General features: G+C 36.2%; 1 protein-coding gene across 6 annotated transcripts in view; it reads right to left on the bottom strand.

The window, feature by feature from the left end:
- Window positions 1-1,915: 1,915 nt before the first annotated feature.
- Window positions 1,916-24,537, bottom strand: part of STIM2 (stromal interaction molecule 2) — a 146,089-nt gene continuing 123,467 nt past the window's right edge. For 4 of the 6 annotated variants that reach the window (XM_082728395.1, XM_082728397.1, XM_082728400.1 and 1 more), the window contains 8 exons: window positions 21,899-22,076; window positions 20,971-21,148; window positions 16,211-16,378; window positions 15,923-15,946; window positions 15,411-15,511; window positions 14,948-15,186; window positions 8,155-8,428; window positions 1,916-3,581 (listed from right to left, as the gene is read on the bottom strand). In XM_082728395.1, the coding sequence (XP_082584521.1) occupies window positions 3,104-3,581; window positions 8,155-8,428; window positions 14,948-15,186; window positions 15,411-15,511; window positions 15,923-15,946; window positions 16,211-16,378; window positions 20,971-21,148; window positions 21,899-22,076 (1,640 nt within the window). In that variant the 3' untranslated portion in view covers window positions 1,916-3,103. The remainder of the gene's footprint in view (window positions 3,582-8,154; window positions 8,429-14,947; window positions 15,187-15,410; window positions 15,512-15,922; window positions 15,947-16,210; window positions 16,379-20,970; window positions 21,149-21,898; window positions 22,077-24,537) is intronic. The other 2 variants (XM_082728398.1, XM_082728396.1) reach the window with 1 other exon arrangement.

Here is a 24,537-nt window from a genome sequence, read left to right on the forward strand (position 1 = left end):
ATATATATTTTCTTTAGGCTTTTCTATTTACTTCTCAAAATATATATTCTCAGGAATCAAAATGTTGATCAGAATTTGTGGTATGACTCAGAAGCTGACACTACCACTTACCAGCTATGTAACATTGAGCACATTATTAATTTTCTGGCTCAGTTTCCTCATCAGTAAAATGATTATTAAAACAAACAAACCAACAAACAAACAAAAAATCCCCACAAAAGCCAGTACCTACCTTACAAGGTAGGTATAAAGATTATATGAGAATATATATTTGAGTTTAGAACTGCACCTAGTACACTGAGTGCTCAATAAATATTAAATCCTAGTATTTTGCATATCAGAGATCAGGAATAGCCTAATGATTAATAAAAGAATAATTAAAAAGGTTATGGTAAATCCATATAATGGCATATTATAGTTACTAAAATGAAGTTTTTAATGATGTTGGAGAAATGCTTATATTAAGTGAAAAACATGATGTAAAATTAAATACATATATGGTATGTTTTCAATTATGTAAATATATATCAATATAGAGAAAATAATCTGACAGAAAATGAACCAAAACATTAAAAATAGTTATTTGGGGTAGTAGAATTTAACCTGATTGCTGTTCCTTTTTCTTCTTTATACTTTTCTATCATGAGTCATTTTATATAATAAGGAGGGTATTACTTTTAAAATCAGAAAACACCAGTCTTATACAATTAGTAAGGTAACGAATGGATAATTTAAAAAACTTATATTAATGCCCAACTCTACACATGGAAATGAAGCAACACAGAAATTATTGTGGCTTTTTACAGCTTAATTATTCTCTATTGAATTTACAAATATAGAACACTGTACTAACGCCAAGTAAGTACTACCAACATAAAGCAGTAAAAACCCTTTAGTGGAATTTGTTTATACACAAGAACATGAAATTTCATACAAACCATGCATTCCCTTAGACTGCCCACACTATACTTAGGCCCGCCTCTTGCACCCCAGCCCCCATGTGCCGGCGTCCAATGGTTCGGATCCAGAATTCCCTTCTAACACCCAACAGGCAGCGGGCCTTGCTGGGAGCCCCTTGGAGCCCTTCTTTCCTCCTCCCGCCCAACTCCCTGCCCCATCGGTCTTTTACCTTTTCTATCTAACAAACTATAAAGTTCTCATACCTTGTGCAATTTTCAGAGGAAAGAACTACTGTCTGGTTGTAAGAAGGAGAAAGAAGATAAAAATATTTCTTTACTTGGAAGAAACGTTCCAGAATGCTTTTCAATGCTTTACGCACATTACCCCCACTTCCCCACAGCTTTAGTGCCATTGTTCCTCAACTCTTGAGCTTTCAGGAGATCTTACCTTCTGATTAGACCAAAACACTGTGTTTATTTCAGTTATCAATTTTTTTGCCTTTACAGCACTGTCTCTTACATATATAAATATCTCTGTGTGTGTGTGTATATAACATATATATTGAATGTATCATATATTGAATATATATATCATTCAACACCTTAAGTTTTTAACAACAGTACTAAAGAGAATAAACTACCACAACTTTTGGACACTTCAGGAAACCCTTCGTATTCTTGATAAAAGTATTTCTAGGAGCACATCTCACATAAACTTCTGATCAGTTGGCATTTTCCTCTAAGCAGGACTGGGTTGGACACTACGTGTTTTAGCCATACTGCTGAAAAGCCATTCTAGCTAATATGTATCCACTGTTCATCCCAATGTCCATCCATACTGCATTAACCAATCATTTATGCCTGAATTTTTAGAAGTAGTTTAGGCGAAAACTCCCAGACGTTATTGGTAATTTTTTTTTTGCCGCTCTATGTGATGATCTTCACAGTAAAAGCTACCCTTAAATAACCTAGAGATTTAATGAACCCCAAACTTTATAAATTAATACAACACAATCTAAATGCACCATAAATTTATATTTGTTAATCTTGATATTAGAACATTTAAACATTTCAAACTACATAAAAATATGACAAACAATATAAAATGGAAAGAAATTTGTTGACAACTTCCAAAACATCACTATTTCTTATAGTGCAATTAAGCAACACAACAGCTCACTTAGCTCTCCAGAAACAGTATAGTGTTTTTAGTGGAGTGTTATCAACAAAAATCAACACAGTCCCACACAATAATGTCTCCAATTTATTATCTTTTCCACAGTACAAATTCTTCACAAACCAAACTTCTTTGCGGTTATTCAAAGTCTGTAAACAAGTGCCTGAATTCCCACGTCCCCAACCTCAGTTTAAGCTTGTGAATGTCAGTCCTTCAATCAAATTTTAACTCTTCCACGTGTGTAAGGAAATCAAGAGCCTTCTCTCCTTAAATTATTTATATTTTATCATACAGCCTGCAATGCAGTAAATCACAGTGAAAGCCCTGGGAAAAACAAAACAACATGATCTTTACAGCAGGACTTGAAACTTTATAATATTAAATGCATTTATAGAAGCTTCCCATAATAAAAGCGTGGGTTTTCATTTCCAGAAATCAAGTCAATTAGAAACCCTAGGTTCTACTTAAAAATCCATTTTGATCTAAAAGTGAAAACAGTCCCCTATCCATAGTCATTTTATAAACTCTATACAGTTTCACTTGCAGAGATTTTTTTTTTTCCAGTCTGGAAAATGGTAGTGCAATTAGTTTTACTTTAAGTCATTTAGTCCAGGATGTAAATAGCTCTGTGGAAAGATAAGAAGATGGTGTGGTAAACAAGAAATTTTTGCAAGCCCATGCTGGCTTACTAGTCCATTAAAGCTTGTAAGTCCATAGTGGCTTTCAACAAAATGTTGTATATACATCACTAATAACAAAGCAGAAATAAATAGGCAGAAATGACTGTAAACTGTCTCATCTCTTAATGATTTTTCAGTATAACTGGCTTGACAAATTGATTATATAGTCATTTAAATAGGCAGACAGTAGACAGTTGCCCCTGGGACAGTCCACTATGACATCCAGTCTGGAAAGCCCCAATGGCGTTACATTCCTAAAATTAAAAAAAAAAAAAGGGGGGGGGTGGAGGACAGGAGATAAAGAGTTTAAAGATGCCACTTCAATAAATTCCATCAAGTCAGCCAGTTCACTTAGATTTCTTCTTAAAAAGGCTTTTAATTTTTGATGGCTTTTTGCTTTTCTCTCCATTATGACAAAGATCGTGCGGGATGCTGCTTATCCTGGCAACATGTGGGGCTTCCTGAACTGGCTTACTGTCGTTGCCAGCAGAGGAACAGGACGTGTGGCGAGGTTTAGGCACCGGGATGCCACTAGAAAGCTGGTTCATGCTACAGGACTTCTCCAAGATGCCATTGTACACTTTGCTGGCAGGACTGAAGATCATACTCTTCGTTTCTGTCAGACCTACACAATCTGGAGAACCCCGAGAGATATCTGCAGTTATGGGTGAATCTCCTCGGGATGAATCCTCTAGAGAGAGCTCATCTCTTGATATCTTTCGAGGAGACAATGTTTGGTATATCTCAAGGCTTGAAGGAGGAGACTGTTTCCTTCCAATGGAAGAATTTAAGGAGTCACATTCTGAGGCCGTGTCTGGCACTTCCCTGGATGAGACAAAGACAAAGGTAACATTTTAAATCAGTATTTTCTAAAACTACCAGCAGACATGCTAACTAATTCTAACTAAAACAACTTCTATTTTTAATCCATCAAAATGTAAAAAGGGAAAAATACTAAAAGTCCATACATATGCTGACAAAATTAGATTACTATTTTAAATAATAAACTTAGCAAAACTCAATGTTTAATATGTAACATACACTATAACAATGAAATCTTTCAATTTAAGAAACATAACTCATGCTACATCTTTCTTCAATTGTCAGAGAAATGAAAATGTTTAAAGTTCACAGTTTTGTTTTTTTTTTAATCTCAGCTACTTTGGTGTTTTGTTTCAACACCGAGTATTTTTCTTTCTAAATCATATAGCTGACATTACATATTTTAAAAGATGAACTTTAGTCATGGTCTCTCCTTTTCCTACTTAGTTATTGAACTGATGAAATTTAGCTTCCTGAGGAAGGAAAAAAGGAATATAGTTAAGCTAAAATGTAAGATCTCCCAAGTTTAGAAACAGGAGAAGCTGACGTACAACTGGGGGCAGGGGAGTGGGAGTGAAGGGAGGCAAAAGTCAGTGATGTTACCTGATTTTTTAAGAAGTAGACAGTCAATATATGCTCACAAGTTTATTTCCTTTTGATTCCCCCCTTCTCCACGTAAAGAGAGAAGAAAAATAAGAAGGATAATAAAGTTCACAACCTCAAGGCCAAAAAACAGTAGATGCTATTAGCCATTCCTGCAAAATATCCCTCAAATCCAACACTTGTCACTCCCCCACTGCTACCATCCCTATTCCTGAACTACTGTGAAGTCACCTCAGTGACTGCAAGGGCTTCCTAACTGATCTCCCTGCTTCCCTTCTTGTTCCTCCTTCTTAGCTACTGCTCTACACAGATACAAAGGGGTTTTTAAAAACCGAGTGCATCATTCATTTACTTGCTCAAACCTTTCCAATGCTTCCTCCCCCAGTCAGGCTAAAAATCCAAAAACTGTGCCCAAGTCCACAGAGCCCAGTACAATCAGGACCACAGCTATGGCTCCAGCTGCAGGCCCCAGCTCTCTGTCTTATTACACTATGCCTCCCTCTTTGTTCTCCCCAAGATGCCAATCCCATGACTCCCTCGGGGCTACGCACTTGCTGTTCCCTCTGCCTATTTTCCTTCCCTCCATCTCTACAGGGCTTAATGCCCCAGGTCATTCAGGTCACTGCTCAACTGCTATCTCTCCAGAGATAAATCCCTTGGCACTCTGTCAAAACAGTATTCTCTTTTTATCGGACTTTAGTTAGCATCCCAGAACATCCCACTACTTCAAAAGGTATTTTATATTAACTTGTTATAGTTTCTTTCTCCAGAAGAAAGAAAATGAGGACAGGAAATCTTACTAACTTCTGTATTCTCTGCACTGGAATGGTGAGAGGCAGGTTCACAGTGGGTATTTAATGAGTATGTGATGAACGAATGAATGAATGAAACAGATGAAAGCAAAGAAAAAGAGAAAAGACCTTGGATAATAGAGATCATGTCTTACTTATTTTTGTATGTACCACATGGGATTCAAATACTGTTCACTCTATGAAAGAAATGATTAAGAAATAAAAAGTAGAGTTAAGATAAAAAGTAACTGGCAGAAGAAACACGGCAGGAGAAGGAAGAGAGCTGAAGACCGAAGAGAAAGGCAAGGACACATATGATCATAATCCACCAGCCAGAACGAGGCCAGAACCTTGTCTCACTTGTTATTAGCAAGTGCACAGCATACAGCAAGGACCCAAGTTCATATTTATAGAATAAATGAACTGAATGATCTCTCACCTCAGATGACCTGTGATTACTATCATTACTCACACAGTGATATTACTTCTGATTTGCATTTCATGTTAATACCCCATTTTAGATTTGTATCTTACTCAAAGTATTTAATCACTTCTCTGTACTTCACTCACACATGTATAGGCAGATTGTTTCTATTACACTTCAAACTCTCAGAAGGTACCAAATCCCCTGGGCAAATAAAGACTTAAATGATGATTTCATGTAATACAGTTACATGTGCTGCATCATTTTTAAATGCTTTTACAATATGATAATGGAGATGCTAACAGAGGACAAGAGGAAGTTCAGGTAAGAAGAAATGACTCAGCAGTTGGTTACTGGTAAGGACTTTTCTGTTAGCTTCTTTTGGAGTTGGGCATCCATTAACTGTATAGCATAGATCACTGTTCCTGAAGCTGTCCAAGTCCCAGAGCCAGAAGATGATTTAAGTTACAATTTTATAAATTTACTTTCTACTCTGCTATGTGGTTTGGCTGCTTTGTGTGTGAAGTTCTAAGCTAGGTTAAAAATGTTTCAAAAACAGTCTCTAAAATCTAAATAGTATGTGAAAAGAATACTGATCTAAGGTCGGACTCCTAGATTCCAGTACTGGTCCTGCCATTAATCAGCCGCACAACCTTGGGCAAATCAGTTAAATTAACCAGGTCTCAATTTTCTTGTCAGAGTATTTGATTAATCTCTAAAATTATTCCTCATTCTAACATCTTTATTCCAAAACAAATAATAATCTGAAGTGTTGCTACTTCCACAGAACTAGTGATATTTGGGGTGTAAGGTACAGTATAATCTCTGACTCTTAAAGTGTCCCATTTTTTCTAGAGCATATATTCTTTGGAATACTGGACCTGATGTGTACTATTTATGTTATTTTTCTATTTCTTTTTTTCTCACTGTGAGGTATAGGTGAATTCATGTCAGTTTAATGCCTATATAACAAGACTCAAGTCAAGGTAAGATTTAAATGAGGGTATATGCACATAATGCATAGAACATAAAAGATCAGTAAATAGTAAATGTTATTACTATTACTAATGGTAAATGTCATTACCATTACTATTACTACTACTATTACTATATTACTATTTTGTAAGGATTCTAGTGGTTCATCATGTAAACATGTAAGAGACTAAATGAGGAAAAGTCTTCTGCAGCTAAATTCTCTATTTATGAGCTAGCTGTCAATTTCCAACACTATTAGTTGAAATGAAAACTAAACATTTCCACAAATGCAGAGATTCTACTGGATAGCAGCACTCTAGAGTCTTCCTATTAATTTCCATAAGCCACACAAAATTGGTTCTGTCCCTAAAGCCATCCTGTGGGTGATGATAGTTATACTGCAAAGGTTATACAAAAAGCTAATCAGAAAGTGCTACCCAAGCAAAGCTGCACCAAATTCTCCAACTGTAACAAGGACACAAACCTTGGACCTTCTCCTCGGGAATATTCTCTCATAAAATCTACTTTCACTTATAGATAAAAACAAACATGTATGAAAATTATTATTTGATGATGATGTCAAAAAAAGAATCACATGATAAAGAGAAGCCACAAAGGATCACTGAGAGCATCGAGCCCCCTCCCTTTAATTTTGTTTCTCACGTAGGGACAGGAAGACTTCAGAGCTGCATAGCGACAATGTGTGAGCAAAGTCAGAAACTGGCATCGGTTTTCCTGTCACTTTATATCCCACCACTCCTAAAGAGAGATGTGGTTTGGAAGGAGACATCCTTAGTTGCAACGGGTCTCATGGAGCATGATGGTCTTCAAGCTGGACTAGAACACACTGCTGCTATACCCATTCTATACAAATTCTTACATTTTCTTTTATCTTTGGCCATTTGATATTTCCTGTTTGCTAGTAAGTACTAGCACATAACAGAAAAAAATCACTGAGTGGCAATAAATATTTTAAAAATTCAGTCATATTTAATGTTTCTTTGTGTATATTTAACTTTATGCCTTTGTGTTTTATAATAAAACTACTTGTAAGACAATTCTGTGTTCTGAGACTTGAGTCAGTTGTGTGCAGTGGTCTCTAAGCAGTTGCATGTCAAGATATCTACACTGTCTATGGTGGGCAGAATGCTAAGATGGTCCCTAAATCTCTAGTCTTCATGTAAACACATATATTCTTCCAGTTATTCCATCAAACACTAATAGAGGTGCTGCAGAAGGGATTCTGCAGATGTAATTGGAGCCCCAAACTAGTCTATCTTAATATACAGAAATTATTATCCAAGTGAGTCTTTTAAATTGGGTCCAGAGATTAGAGACAGGGCAAGTCAGAGATACAAAAGAAAGAGGGGACTTGACAGAAGGGATAGCTTCTGTTGTGCGCTTTGAAGATGGAGCCCCCCCCACCCCCGCTAACAGCAAGCATGGGAACAGGACCTCAGGGCTATAATCACAAGAACTGAATTCTGTCACAACCAAATGAACTCTGAAGTGGCCCTCCAGTCTCCAGAGAAGAATAAGGCCTGGCAAACACCTTGATGTTAGCCTTGTTGAGACCCTGTGCAGAAAACCCAGCCACACCAAGCTTGGACTTTGACATGCAGAACTAAGAGCTAATAAAGGGATGTTGCTTGAAGCCACTAAGTTTATGGTAATTCATGAGGCAGCAATAGAAACCGAATCCAAAGTGTCGCTCCTCCCCACCCCAGGCCCACCTCCCATCCACCCCACCCAACATATACTGCAGTTGGTTCACTGCCAATACCATTGCTTTTCAGCAGAGAAGTAAATGGCCTCCTCCTCCTCCTCATTTCGATAAAGGACGGGACAACTTGACACTGACAGAATATCAGGGTCAGGGGAAGGCAAGGAGTGCTGCGGGTGCTGGGGGTGGTGGGGGTGCCGGGTGTGGGCTTGGTGCGGCGTGTGAGGGGGGAGCTGGGCACGAGGACACTGCGGCGAGGCTGGCACGATGCTGCGACGGGAACGGCACAGGCTGCTGCTTCGGGCGAGCGACCCCGCGGGCTTGGCCATGGTCCCTGAAAACAAGCAGAAACACACAAACGGGCTCATGAGACCAGTGTCGCTTCGAGGCACAGCACAGACAGACATGTTGGGGTCCTGCCTCCACTAACAGGTCACATCACCATGGAGCCAGCACTCACTGGAGTAACTGCACTATGGTCACCACCTCTACCACCTGGACTGCTTCCCAGGAAGGTGAAGAAATACAAAAACAATAGAATAAAAATGAAAACAGGTCTAGAAAATAAACAGAAGAAAACATAAACCCATGAGCCTCTAACATTACATATGACATTACTAACTACACAGGCTTGAAAATTTGCTCATGATGATAAATCCTTACATTTAAAAATCAATACAGCATGTGTACTCTGTAGCAAAACTTTGTGTGAATTTTACCATTAAAAGAAGAAAACTATCAGTTAAAAAATATAGGTTGAGATTATCTCTTGAGATAGCGTGACTTGTCTGAACTTGAAGTTTTATTGTTTTCATGTTTCAAGTTTCAATTTAAATTCTAGTTAGTTGGGGTGCCTGGATGGCTCAGTGGGTTAAAGCCTCTGCCTTCGGTTCAGGTCATGATCCCACGGTCCTGGGATTGGGCCCTGCATCGGGCTCTCTGCTCAGCAGGGAGCCTGCTTCCTCCTCTCTCTCTCTCTGCCTGCTGCTCTGCCTGCTTGTGATCTTTGTCTGTCAAATAAATAAATAAAATCTTTGAATGAATAAATAAATAAATAAATAAATAAATAGATTCTAGTTAGTTACCATATAGTGTGATATGGTTTCATATTATAACAGAATTTAGTGATTCATCACTTATATACAATACCCAGTACTCATCACAAGGGCACTCCCTAATTCCCGTCACCCATTTAGCCCATTCCTTACCCATCTCCCTCCATCAGTCCCCAGTTTGTTCTCTATCATTAAGGGTCTTTTATGGTTTGCCTGCTCTAAGAAATTTTAAATCAAGTCATTGAAATACTGTCTCCTAGCCAGTAAGGCAAAGATCTGACCAAAACTTGTTTCCTGAACACTGATTACTATGGAGCTAACTAGAAATCTTAAGATAATCTTGTTTCTGCTACCAGTCTCAGTCTAGACCCATGCAGGTAGAAAACTTCGGCTGCAGCACCAGAACATCACACTGGTGGCCTTCTCACACTCCAACATTCTATAAACCCTCATACCTACATCTTTTTATAAAAATGTGTTCCTTTTGAAACTCACACTATTAAGCTGTGTGAATCTACCACCTCTACTCCAGTTATCACTTCCCAGTCATTCCCTTACCAATCAAGCCAACCTATCATTAAACTTGAGCAATCTCATTTAAAAATAAGACCTTCCGACACCTTAACTCATCATGGTTCCCCCCATCTCAAAACATCTATGCCGTCACTCACTCTCCAAGTCTATCTTGCTGTCTTGAGATCACTGCTCCATTTTTGATATTATAAGTCAAGACAGACAATTGAGATTCTGACCACGTTTCTACCTTTCTAGTTCACACATTCTGCTCCTTACACTTTTTCCTATTCTCGACCCCAAGTTCAAGCACCTTACTCTACTGATTAGGGCTTCTGTTAGCTTTATATTCAACTTCTTTCCCAATAGTATTTAAAAATCAATGCTGAACAACAAACCTAAAAACCAAACCGATAAACAACAGCAGCAACAAAAAACCCTCCTCTGTCTTCACTCTGTTTTTCAATTGACATAACCTCTCTCCCCTTTTATGAAGAATTTTATCTGTTACTTTCTCCACTACTTCACCTTAACTCACTCATCAAAGAAAGTAGGAAGTGCTCACATATAGTTTGCTGCAACTGTTCTCAACAAAGTCATAATCTACTTCCTTGTTGCTAAATTCAACAGATAGCTCAACCCTTCCCTGACATTTGACCAGCACCTGACACTGACTATTATTTTGTCCTTCCCTTGACTTCTCAAAGCACATTCACACACTGCGCTGCTTTTATATAACAGAATAAAGAAAAATAATATAAGTTATCTCCTCAAATTAAGCAGGAAAAAATTTGGTAAAATTTAACAGCCAATGATTTAAAAGAAGAATCATTCTTAGCAAAATAGGAATAAAATTTCCTTAACTTAAAAGCAATCTACCAAAAACACAGAGCAAACAATAATTTAATAAATAAATAAAAATCACATTTCATGATAAAATACTGGGAGTATTCTCCTTGAAATCAGAAATGGCAATCATTATTGCCTACAATCACGGCTTTTATTCGACTTTTTTTTTTAAAAAGATTTTTATTTATTTATTGACAGACAGAGATCACAAGTAGGCAGAGAGGCAGACAGAGAGAGAGAGAGAGAGGGAAGCAGGCTCCCCGCTGAGCAGAGTGCCTGATGAGGGGCTCGATCCCAGAACCCTGGGATCATGACCTGGGCCGAAGGCAGAGGCTTAACCCACTGAGCCACCCAGGTGCCTCTACTCAACATTTTATTGAAGGTCTTAGGGAGAGAAAAGGGAGGGAAGAAGGCATTAGGACTGAAAAGAGAAAAAAAACAACTTATTATTATTGCATAAACAAAAAAATCCAAAAGACTCCTGAGAGAATTTAGTATTTTTGTATGTAACATCAGCTTAGCAAAATCAATAGCAGTTCCCTTTACATCAGCAACAAGCAAAAAAATTTTTTTAAAGAAAAGTAATGTGTAACTACAAACAACAATAACAAAACAAAACAAAAAACACTATGGGGTATCCAAAAATTAATCTTTTTTAAAAAGATGTGCAAGAAGAGTACAGAGAAAAATTTAAATTTTAAAGATATAAAAGCAGATCCCAATAAATGAAACTTATAAATAATAACTGTCCCCAAATCAATAAATTCAAAGAAATTCCAATAAAATCTCAATGGATATTCATAAGTGAATCCTAAAAATCATATTGGCCTAAACAGCAATTGTGAATTTGAATAATAAAGGAAAATGCAGACCTATCAACCCTCAACACTTACTATAAACTATAAAATAGCAACTAAAGCAGAATGGAACCAGTGGAACAGAACTGAGAGCCTGGATGCACACGTGCACCAATGGAGAGAAGTGGGATTACAAACCGGTAGGGACAGACCAGGAATGAGGCTGGGACAACTGTTTGTCCATACATCAGAGATGTATTTAGATTCCTCTCTCACAATACAAACAAAAATAACTTCCAGGTAGATTAAAAGACTAAAGGATTAAAGCAAATCTGAAACTTTTAAGAGAGCAAATCTGTTATCTTCTGAAAAAGATGTAAAAAGCACAAATCAGTTTCATAAATTTGTCACTGGAAACGTATTTTAAAAACCCCTACGGTTATAAAAGAAATAAATAATACAGCTGAGTAACAAAGAAAAGCCAAAGCCTAAAAGCTATCTGCAACCATCAAAGAGCTGGAAAATATTAAGACAAATTCTCCTGGATCAATAAGGAATCTTGGGAGAGATTCCACAGTAGGAACAAACAACTTAGAAAGGAAGAAATCTGAATACAAACACCATTAAATGAACTGGAAATTAATCTCAGTAGTCATCAAGGAAATAAAAATTTTAATCACTCTATGGTATACCACAGCCATTCAAGTTACAAAACAAATAGATCATTCTAAGTATTGATGAGGATATGGGCAGACAAGCACTATTATAAAGGTGGGTGTAAAAATGAACAATTATTTTGAGAGCAACCTTGCAATGACTAGGAACAGCAGCCCTCCCAAGGACTAAAAGTGATTCATTTTCTAGGTGTCTACTCAGAGAAACTCTCAAAATTATGCACAAAAAGATAAAGGTAAGGTAAGGATGCTCACTGCAGTATTGTCTGTAAAGGCAAAAAAGTACAAAGAGCCTACCTCAGTAGAAAAATGGGTTAATAAACTGTGGTTTGTGATTATAATGAATAAATAGATACACTGTCGTTAACTCATAATAAACAGTTACAGTGATTCTTAATAAAGCTGTGTATGAACATGGAAAGTTTACAACATACATGTGAGCAAAAAGAACTGCAAAACATTACCTAGAGTTTGTTAATTTATGTAAATTTTTAAACAACTGTATCTATTACTTATAGGTACATCTGCAAGTAATAAAAGTACAACAGGCCTTAGAATGGTATACAACTTCAGAAGAGTGGGAAGGGGAGGCCATGTGTTTTAGCTATATGTATAGCAGTTTATTTCAGAAAAAGGGATGAATAGAGCAAAAATGTTAAAATCGTTTATCTTTAGTAGGTGGGCATTTAATTTTCAGTACTTTTAAGTACATCTGAATGCCTTTATAATAAGAAATTTTAAGTAAATTGGTACCACATTTCCCACTATGAATATTTAGCAGATACTATAAAAGAGGAAAAAACTATGATCTCTTTTCCTACCCATAAAGAGCTAAATTTGATAATATTTTCCCTGTCTTTTTTCTTCACACATAATTAAACATAGACAATATTATTTTGTGTATAGTTTCACAATCTTTTACTTTGCTCTTAATATACCACTGGTATGTTTCCTTGCCACTATTTCACACTTAGACAATTTACACATACCCACGGTACAAATTTAAAACTTCTCAGAGGGTACAAAATAAAGAGGCCTTCATCCTACTCTAAGCTCTAGTCTGATTGCCAGGAGTTTCCCATTTATCAGCTCTAGAAATTATGCTTTCATAACTAGGCAGAGTGGAGTATCACTGCTGTGCCACTGGGTGGAGGCAGAGCTCTCAAAGTGTAATCTTAGGCAAGAGTTTTTTTCACAGATAATAAATTTGGTCACAGAACTTCTAAATCATCAAACTAAAAATCAACTCATACTTTTTTCATATTTTAAATTTCTCTGTATATCACAATCGCTGAAAACCTAAGACAACTATTCACATATAGATGTTTTTGATCCATCGAAAAGAACTTTTAAAAAAGGAAAGAAAAAAAAACTAGTTAACTTAGGGAAAACATCTTCATGTATACTGATACTGAATAATTATGGATTCTAAGGAGAAGCTGTTATTTTTAAAAGCTATAGTTTTCAAACAAAATCATACACTTATGAATCAGTGTAGCATTTGGCAAGCTTAAGGGCATATAATTCAAATAAAGACAAGATAATATTCAAAGAGCAGAGCTGGTCCAGATACAGGTATAACTTTGCACTGGAACTACTTCACAGCACAGGACAAGTGAGATGAGCAAGGTCACATATTCCAGGGTTTACAGCATTTATTATCTGTCCTGTCTTCTCTATTGTGTTAAGAGTTTAGTGCCTCCCCAGTTGACTTGCGTTACCTCTCTATCATTAAACCAGAGAGAGCCACAGAAATGAACACAAATGCATAGTCATTCACTATTTATTTGTAAATTTAGGGCTTTATTTCCTAAAATTGTTCTAAAAATTAGAACCCTTTGTAAATCATAACATCAGGAAAAATGTAACAATTGGATAAAAAAATTCAAACTGAAAAATGTTCATATATCATGATTGATTTGTCTTAACACGAGAATTTCTATTTAAGTTTTCAACCAATTAGTGATTAAAGTCTGCTTTCTATTCTTTGGAATCTTATTTTATCTATAGTTCCCAAAAAGTCACAAAGACTGGGAAAGTTATTCAGGCAGGCAATAACAAGGATGAAAAGTTTTTCAAATGATTTCTAATATAAGAACATACCATTTTAAATTCAACTCTCTAAAACTCTGCAAAAATTCCATATATTAATGAATTCTAAAAATGATTAAAATCTAAAATATCTGAATTTAACCTTCCTACTAAAACATATTCCTAGCAGTGTAAAAATTCAAAGAATATTTATGTTTAATTTTTACATATTTTATAGTTATGCTTTGCATTTATTTATTTTTACATACTGTTTTTACATATTTTACATTTCTGTTTATGTTTTATGTTTATAGCATAAACAAGGCAACATACAAAAACTGTACATTTTAAAACCACCTTTGAGAGGGATTCCATTTTCTAGCAACAACAAAAAAAAATGTTCTTCTAAACGTAAGCACAGTTTAAGTCTGCTTAAAAGTAAACTGAGCCAGTGCAACAAGAGTAAAAAAAAATATAGCAGGATAAACTCTTTAAATAAAAGGATAGAGAACTGGAAAAGCAAAACAGAAAACCCCATGCCCACTGGGAATGGTAATGCAATTTCAAATAAATCACAGACCGGCCCAAAGTCACACAGTTGGTTAGTCAGTGGTACCAAGATCTTCCCCTAATTTTTACTTTCTACTATAGATTAAGCTGTCATTTGAAAGAATATTTACCCTCAAAGCTCAGCACTTCATTCATACAATATTTAGCATGTATGATGCACTACTCTATGTATATATGTATATAGATACACACCTGATTATTCTCACATAGTAAAGAGAAATTATTAACCACAAAAGGAAAAAAAAGAAAATGATGAATGAACAAATTTTTCATCATGGGTTTCAAAGTCAATGATTCATAAAACGCATGGTAGAAAGTTACCTGAAAAACCGTACAAACTCTCTTTTTTGAACTCATCACTTACCAGGAAACTGTGACACTATTGGGGGTGTATCTTCATCTAAATCATCAACTCCTCCAGCAATTGGATAGGGTGGAATGGAGACTCTGGGCATCACCACCCAGCTGTGATCAGAATACAGGGAAGAGGTCAAGCTGGGGAGTCCCGAGTTATGGGCTATCTGAAAGCCACAGATCTTCTCAATCTGCTGCCAGCGAAAAAGTCGTTCCCGTAAACAAGTTGTCAACTCAGAGAGCGCTTTCCTGAAAAAGCCAATGTAGTAATTACTTGTTGCATCAAAGAATCTTTAATATGGCACTAAACAGGGCAACTACATGAACAAACAGTGACAATTACCCATTCTTAAAATTAGTATAGGTTATGTAATTACACATGCTTAAATGACAAGTTAACTTATGTAAACTGTTTATAAATTACACATTTCAACATAATACAGGTAAACTTATAGCTAAAATAACATTCTTACTTTGCTTCCAGAATTTTGTGATCTACCTCATCTAGGGAGGAGCTATGTGCAACATGCAGAGTCCCAAAGACTGTGCTTCTTTTCTTTTTAATTTTCTCTGCCTAGAAACCCAAGGAGAGAAAAAAATAAGGGTAGGTTTGGAAAAAACACACATATATTAATGAAGTTTGTTTTGAAAATATTAATAATTATAAAATCAGTGGAGAATTATATTAGCCAAAATAAAGCCCTAATTTCCAAAAAAGAAAACAGATGAGGGAGAAAGCATGCTTTCTTAAGCGAATAAATACAATTCAAAACTTTATTCTGGAGAACTTTTCTCTTATTCTGATGGTTCAGAAAATCCTAATGTTCTATCAAAACTAACAAAATAACATTAATCATATCCTACTGCAATGAGGTGTTAGTGAGTGAACTGAGCTTTTTTTTTTTTGCTAGAAATCAGATTAAAACTTAATGCCATTTCACACAATTTAATAAGAGTCAGACATTAATTTCTAGTAACTACTAACCTGAATCAGATATGATGCAGCAACCTAGAGAAGAAAAGCTCTGTATAAAACATTTATGATAATGATAATAGGGATGATTTTTAAACGACACTAAGGTCATTCTAAAAGTTATATACTGCTCTAAATAAGGTAATTTTACTCTACGGCCTATGACTACAAGAGTCAATTTATGCAGTAAATTCCAATTCACAAAAAGAAGCTACAACAATAAAATTTTATTCAGATCTTTGTATCCCAATTGGTTAATCTCTTTAGAAATTTATTAAATTATGAAATATAATAGAGTACCTCATCCTTAGCAATAGCTAATTGCATCTCAGCATTTTGTCTTTTAATATTGTAGTACTGAACTTCTACTTCATGTGTTAACTGAAGCCATTTCTGAAGTGCATCTGGAACAGACCAGCTGCTTCGGAGTTCAAATTCTTTTTCAGCCTTTTTTAGAGCCATTCGAACCTGGAAAGGAGGGAGAAGGAAAAGAGGAGGGGGAAGAGGAAATGGAAGGGATGAGGAGAGAAAGAGGAAGAGAAGGTTGGAGGGAAGATGGAGATGGAGAGAGAAAGAGAAAGAAATTTATTTTTTTAAGAAAATATTTAAATTAAGATACATCTTAAGAAATTAATATTTTACCAAAATTAAAAGAAAATGCAATTTTAATTATGCTCTTTGTAAACATCTTTTTAAAATCACAAAGTATAAAAATATATTCCTAACATAAAAACTAGAGCTGAAGTTTTTAAGTGCATCTTAACCCACTAACCAAAGTTGTAAAGCCAAAGGGTAGAAAGGGCTTACATATATCTTAAGTTGCATTATTTCGTTTTTATATTTTATGATAGCCAGACTCAAGGGACAGAAGAAAATTTCAGACACATACCAAACTAAAATGGATTACATTCTTCTTATAGTGTATTTTTGTTTAGGGTATAGAATATAAGAAGTATCCAAAATACAGTGGATACCTGCCCTACTACCCCTTCTACTGTTCCCAGGAGACACTACCGAAAGCCATACATTCACTATTCACTATACATTCACTTCTTAAAGTAATGATACCGGGTTTTTTTTACAGTTTTCATGACATCTGCTTTACGGTTAGTTATTTCTCACGGTTATCATAAGCACATCTGTCTGTTACAGCCTGTTTAACCGACTTCTACTTCATTTGCTGCTTCTAACATACGAGAAGGTAGATAAATCAGCATTTGCAGACCATGTGTAAATTTCAAGAAAACAGATTCTGAGTGAGACTCTATTTGGTTTCTCCATGAGAAACTATGCACAGGTTTCACTGTCAGGATGTCGAAGTCTTCCTTCGAGCTGCCCTTTAGGGGAGCCGGACAATAAACAGTTACAAAACTAAAATGCCGACTGCATTAGTTGGAATAAAATGCTACGGGAAAAACTCTTAAAGAAAGCCTAAGAAAAGAACTAAGAAAAAAGAGACAATCCATTCTAAGGAAGATTCACTTAAAAACTAGCAAGAGCTAGTTAAAGCTAAAGATGTGTAAGGATGCGTGGTGGAATATAAGGAATCACAAACACACTCAAGACCTTCAGACAAAGTCACAAATGCACCGCGGAGCATCCTGCTTCTGGAGCACCATAACTGTAAATTACTTCCCCCAAAGCTAAGTAAGTAACTAAAAACTCCACTCTTAAACTCATGTGCAAAAGAATGTTTGATCTGAGCAAGCTCAATTTATTTAAATAAACTTTATTGTGTGCCAGAATAAACTAATAAGAGTACTGTACACAAATTTCTTCTGATAAAGTAATAGAACAGCTGTCAGATACTGCAGAAAGAAAATTATGTTTGAGAAGTATCTTTTAAAACTTCAAAATCAGAAGAAAAAAAATCACAATGGGACACTAAGTACAGACATTAAAAGTAAGGGTAAGAGAGAACATACTCCACTTACTCACTAAAAACAAATCCTAAGCAACATGTGCCTGACACATTAAACTGTGCAAAGCGCTTGGGACAATACTGTGTTTAATAAAATAGCTGGCTAAGCTGTGCGGTGTCCCTGCTGATCTTTCAGGAAGAGAGGATCTGAGGTCAGGTCCTGTGACATGGAGCTCCACACAACACTATAAAGTGTAGGTCAGCAGGCTCTCTTACTCATAAGATCTTAAAGCTAAAATTTCCATACAATTTCCATTGCCAAGGAGCTAAACAGAGAATCTATTTCAAATTTCACTCAAGTTTTTCTCTTTATTCATAAAGATTTTCCTTATTATGTCTATACATTTATTTCCCCTAAAAGAACTCAATGAACACATTTAACACAGAATTAGTATAGAGCTAGCTGAGGCTTGGGAAATTGGTTTATTTCACAGCTGAAGCTGAACAAAGTTTTCACTGTCAAATAATGATTTAAAATTTTGGAAATCTTGACCTTCCAACAAGAGCAACTATTTTAACTATATTCACTGTTATTATTCATAAGTTTATCATTTGACTTAAATTCTAATCCTTCAGTTTGAATTACACTGTTATTTACAGAGGAATGAATGCGGAAAAAAACAAGTTATTATAAGCTTTTGCAAACGAATTATTAAATTGTTTACAAATATAATTATTTACACAATGTTTGTGTCTCAGGAATAAAACAGCAATAAGTAAAAACATGGTATCACACAAAGAAACACCCTAAATATCTGAAAACACGGCTCTAGACCCAACTTTATGATTATTACCCTTGTGACCTTCACAAGTTCTTCACTTTCTAATCTGAGGTTTGTCTCATGTAGAATAGGCAAATACTATGACTTGTCCTGACTTTGGTCTTCTTGAAACTTTAAGAACAAAATAATTTACATGAAAAAGTATTTAAACCATACAAAATATGAAGTGGTACAACTCTTCACCCGAAAGTTTTTGTTTTAGGGAAAAATAGTGCCACTATACAATACATGTACCAGAAACTCTTGACTTGTAGTTCTGAGAAGTTGACTACCTCCCAGATAAGCTATAGTAATACTTCAAACTATGTGGAATTGTAGACTATATAACATACATAAATTATTCCCAGTGAAATTTACTTTTAGAAACAAAACTTTTAATAGCAGTATGGGAAAACGTGGACTTTGGAATAAGACACACAAAAATCTTGGCTTTGCCACCTAAGAGCTATGTGAATTCAGGCAACTTATTTAACCTCTCTGCACATCTCATCTATAAATGAGCATAATATCTATCATGAGGATTAAAATTTATGACCAAACCACTTGTAATGTGCATAGCATAAACTTCTGACACAGAGTATGCAACTGTTAAAACTGTGTTTCTTAATACTATAATCATGTTGGACAAAGTTCTTTTTAAATACCCACTTAACCCCTTTAAACCACCTCTTACTGACTTGGGATCTGACTAGGATTATTACATTTGTACTGGGACATATCATGGAGATCCTACAGTCTACTGAGGTGTGCAACGGTTTTTGCAAAAACTTCATATTAGAATGTTTGTGATTTGTGAATCCTTTTTGTAGGGTGTCTTCTCCCTTGCTGTGGGGCAGTCACTTACTTGTAAAATTCTGCTATAAGTTTATGTATCTGTAGGCAAATTACCACTACTGCTTTCTGATTTGTTCTTTCTTACCCATAAAGTGCAGAAAAATAGCTAACAAGCCAGTACTGGGAACAAACCAAGAGTTAGAAGTCTTGGTGGGAAAAGGCAGTGAGTTTTCACAGAAATAAAAAGCATAATATCTAATTCCTGCACACTATAATTTTGGCTAAGCCTTTTTCTTTTCTTTTCTTTTCTTTTTTGTCTGTTAACTACTGGATTCTTTACTACATTCTGTACAGATAAGGTTTGTCAGGTAAATAGGACCTGACCCCAAAGTACATGTAGGAGTTAACTTTAGAGAACAAACTCCTTACAGGGAAAAGATCCAACAAAAAAAAGATGCCAGGGGTATGAGGGAAACAATAGCTAGCCATGAATGGAAGAGATGGCTGTGTTCAGGCAGAAAAATCCTACCAAAAATGACAATCCTGAAGGAAACAGTAACACACACTGAACATTTTTTCATGAGTTAAAACTGAAACTCATTCATCACATAATTCTTATTCCTTATTTAGCACCTGGCTGAGAAGACAACAGTACACAAAGCAAAGCGGGAGACAGAACACCAAGGTTCTTGGCCCTGCTTTACAACTGAGACACTCTGATCTTGGGCACGCTTTCTCGCCTGCAGTTTATCAGTAAAGAAAGGGTCCAAGTCAAAAGAAGGAGATGAGACCACAGAAACAGAGGTTGGAGTGACGTGCTTTGAAGATGGAAGGAAGGGGCCATGAGCCAAGAAATGCAGGCAGCCTCTGGAAGCTGAAAAAGGCAAGGAAACAGATCCTCCCTAGAGCCTCCACAGGAATGCAGCCCTGTGAACCTATTTTAAACTCTGTCTTAAGAACTGTAAGATAATAAATGTGTGTTGTTTTAAGTCACGAAGTTAGTGGTAATATTTTTAAAGCAAGAACAGAAAACCAAAAGATCTGCCTACAATTAAATTCTGCACCCTCACCCCCCACCTTTCTTGAAGGCTTTCATTCCATCTTGAGTAACTGCATGGTAGCAAGAGATACTGAAAAGCCATCTGTAGACAACTTCAGAATTTTTAGCAGATTATGTTCTAAAGCCATTTAAGAGGATTCAAATGTATAATAGAGATTCTTTACCTTTGCAGAGAGGCTTAACATTAGATAAACTTTACTAGGTTACAGCTGGTAGCTGAAACATATCATAGATGTTAAATAAACATCTTAAATTCACTGGATATAATTAACATGGCATGGGGTAAGATTTCATGAGTGAGTGAGCATGACAGTAACTTTATTTTTAAATTATTACTTTGTCATTTTGCTATATGGGCTTTGATCAATGCTAACAATGCTAACAATGTAAAACAAATAATTCTTTTATTAACTAAGGAAGAATATACAATGCCACTAAATGTAGAAGACTAAACAAAAACAAAACAACTCCTCAGAGGGGCGCTACCACTGCCCTAACAAATATGTTCATGGGATGTAAATACCTGCTCCAATTCCTGCTCTGCGTATTGCCGTCTGCTCAGTTCACATTCGGCTCCTTCCCTTAGCTCTCTCAGCCGACAGGCCTCTTCCTTTGCATAATTGATTTCATCCATCATTTTGCGTTCTAGATTTTGCTTTTCTACAGCAACATTTCTGTTTTCTTCCTGTGCTTTTTCAAGCCTTACAGAAGGATAAAAATTAAAATTCCTCACCAAAATTTCCAAAGTTTCATTTTTTTCACAAAGAATAAATACGTATCAAGCAGGAGAATACATGTTTCCATCCAAAATCAGAGTATTTTCTATTAGTCTTACATGTGAATACCAAAACTAGCAGGTAGCCCCCTATACAGCTATATGGGTAATACTGAGCTCAAAATACAGTGATAGCAGGGAATCACCCTTCAGCAAAGAGACTTTTAAGAAATTCATTATTACCTGAATCACGTTAAAGATAAAACTTAACTAGGGTGCCTGGGTGGCTCAGTGGTTAAGCCGCTGCCTTCAGCTCAGGTCATGATCTCAGGGTCCTGGGATCGAGTCCCACATCGGGCTCTCTGCTCAGCGGGGAGCCTGCTTCCCTCTCTCTCTCTCTGCCTGCCTCTCTGTCTACTGTGATCTCTCTCTGTCAAATAAATAAATAAAATCTTTAAAAAAAAAAAAAGGATAAAACTTAACTATACATATCATTCCACCTATACTTGACTTATTTCCACTGACCTGCTCATTTATTCTCTAGTGCATACCTTTAAAATAAATCTCTAGCTAGAACAATATAATTTTTCTAAAAATACAAAATGAAGTGGACAGACCCTTACTGATGTGTGTAACAACTAAATAAAAGTGTGAGCCAATGCCCATATTACATTTTCACAAACTATATTTGCCTACATAAATAGTAAGACTCACGTAGCTTTTTAAACTTACTCACCTCTCCTGTAAGTCCATTAGGCTTTGCTCTGCAGTTTGTAGACTCTCTAAGTCCTTCATCATTTTTGCAACATGTTCTTTTGATGTCTTATTCTGTGTGTAAGCAAACCAGCACCCTCCGACACCAATTACTATAGAAACTGTGAGAATAAAATCCTTCATCCAGTTATGAGGTGGGCCTATAAAGAAAATTAGAGATGATTAATCTTTGATAACAGAAGCTCAATACATAGAAGCAATTTTTTTTAAGTAATAGGTATCTAAAAACAAATGTGAAAATGTCCCTCCTATAAACCAGCTCTAGCCTATTAAAAATTCCTTCTTCTAATAATCAAAGTGCTTATTATAACAGTCTGATACACTAGAACTACCAGAGGGCACAGATAAACCTACAAGCATGTATGCCAGCCCTGTCGGTAACAGAAGTCCTGGGGAGCCATGAAGCACCTCCAATCATGTCCTCTGTGGGGTGGAAGGAGGCATAAAGAGTACCACCACTATCATACCAACGGCTTTCCTTCAGTCCAGTTAGAGATTGGTCTTGCTTTGATACATACACTGGAAGCCTAATCATTCCCCAAAAGAGGATTTTTCCCAAGCAAGTAGTCATATAACTAAGATTAGTCAATGATTCTCAACTAAGGGTGATATCCCCCCAAGAGTGGACATTTGACAATTTTTGCTTGTCACAATTGGAGGGCGAAAAGTGGATGGGGAAGTTGTTACCGGTGTCTAGTGGGGAGAGGCCAGGGATGTCGCTACATGTTCAATAACGCACAAGACAATCACTTTCCAGCCTCACATCTGCCAGTAATAGAGAATCATCTAGGAATTATCCAGCCCAAAATGTGAAGCACCAAGGTTGAGAAAGTAGGAGTTAAATGATAACAAGTCATGCTTTAGGTGGCTATTTGACAGAGGTATCTGGGTTACTAGACAAAAAGAACAGATCACCTTCCTTTCCATTAGGCATGTCAGTAATTTCTAGCACTTACTCACTGAGTAAGAAGCCAGGGCCTACTATCTTCAGTGATACCAAACACAGAAATCACTAGTCAAATAATTTCCTAGTTTATCCCTGACTCTTAATACACACGAATTTTCAGAGGGCTCTCTGGAAGGATACACAAAGATAACTAATACAATATAATGTATTCGTTGCTCCAAAGAGATATAGTTTATAGTGGAAAACGACCTAACTGCCCAGGCCTCCAGCAGGAATATCTGTTGCATGGGTGATGAATGAAATAAGGAGCTCTATAGATGGACAAGTTCCTGTGCTTCCTCGGTCTGTGTATGTTTACATGGTGTGATGGAACAGCACGCTCCTGGCCAAAGACCCTCGGGGCTGCATATTTCCAGAGCGCACACCTACAGTGAAACAGATGCACTGTGGAAGACTAAAATCTCACAAGGATTTATTTTTATTTCTGCCTCAGACTGAGAAGTTCAACTCGAGTTCTAGTTCAAATATGAGCTCTGTTCAGGCCAAAATAGAATCACCAGAAATAACAATAAATAGACAAGTCCCAAACTCTAAAATAATTACCACAAACTGAAAAAGATTTCAAAAAACTTCTTTAAAATATATCTTTGTTCATTTTATAATGTTAGTGACAAATCTACTGCCTGTATTCCACCTGCAGGGCTCATTCACTCGAATAATAACTCTAAGACAAACACATTAAAAAGGTAATGCATCATTAACTTCTTCACTCGTTTGTTTATTAAAACATTTGCTTTCAACATTCTTTGAGACTAGTTTGATTTCTTTTCAAATGATAATATAATACTGTTTTGGCATAGAGGGTGATTTGTTTCCAGATTAATAAAACATAAATATCCCTAACCAAGTTGTACAGAGAGGCAAGTTTTAGAGCTTAATTCTATTTTCACCAATCACTCCGATGCAAAAGGTAGAATCTCATGGAAGACAACCCCCAAGAGATGCAGTAAGAAACTCAGGGTGTCATCTGTGTGGAATGCCCGGCATTTCAGGAGCGTTCTGTTTCCTAGGGTTTGTAATTTCCAACAACAGTGCATTTCCACCACCTCTCACAAAGCGGAGTTCCAGCTGTTTCACCAGCTGCTCTCAGCCTGAGCCAAAAAAGAACCACCAGTACAGTCATGGAATCCATCCAACAGCTCCAGGAACCCTTTTTCAGTAGGGCCACCCCCAAAACCATAGTACCAAAACCTGCAAGTCTCCTAACTCCAAAAATTGAGGTAAAATAAATATTAGTTTCCTAATTTATCATCTGAAGATGCCATTTTTCTTGTATTAATTTTGTTATTTCTTTTTGGCTTCTGAAAAATAGAACATAATTCCTTTAAAATGTGTACTCTTCAAACATTTTCCCCCAAAGCTTTTTAGAATTTGAAATTAAATATATTAAATTTCCTTTCTAGAAAAAGTATTCCTGTCAAAAGTAAAGAAATACAAGGCTTATTTTCCTTACAAATATGACATAAAAATTTGTTAGATGTTCTTCTTCAACACAATCAAGTAACATTCTCCAACACAATCAAGTAACATTCTCCACCTTGTACTTCTGCCAGGATAGTCTGTTACCATGTAAAATTTCAAGTGGATCTCTGCTTTTGATCTATAGCTAGAAAATCCTTTTCCTGGTGATAAAT

The sequence above is a fragment of the Mustela nivalis genome (assembly GCF_964662115.1).
Source record: "Mustela nivalis genome assembly, chromosome: 4".
Lineage (NCBI taxonomy): Eukaryota > Metazoa > Chordata > Mammalia > Carnivora > Mustelidae > Mustela > Mustela nivalis.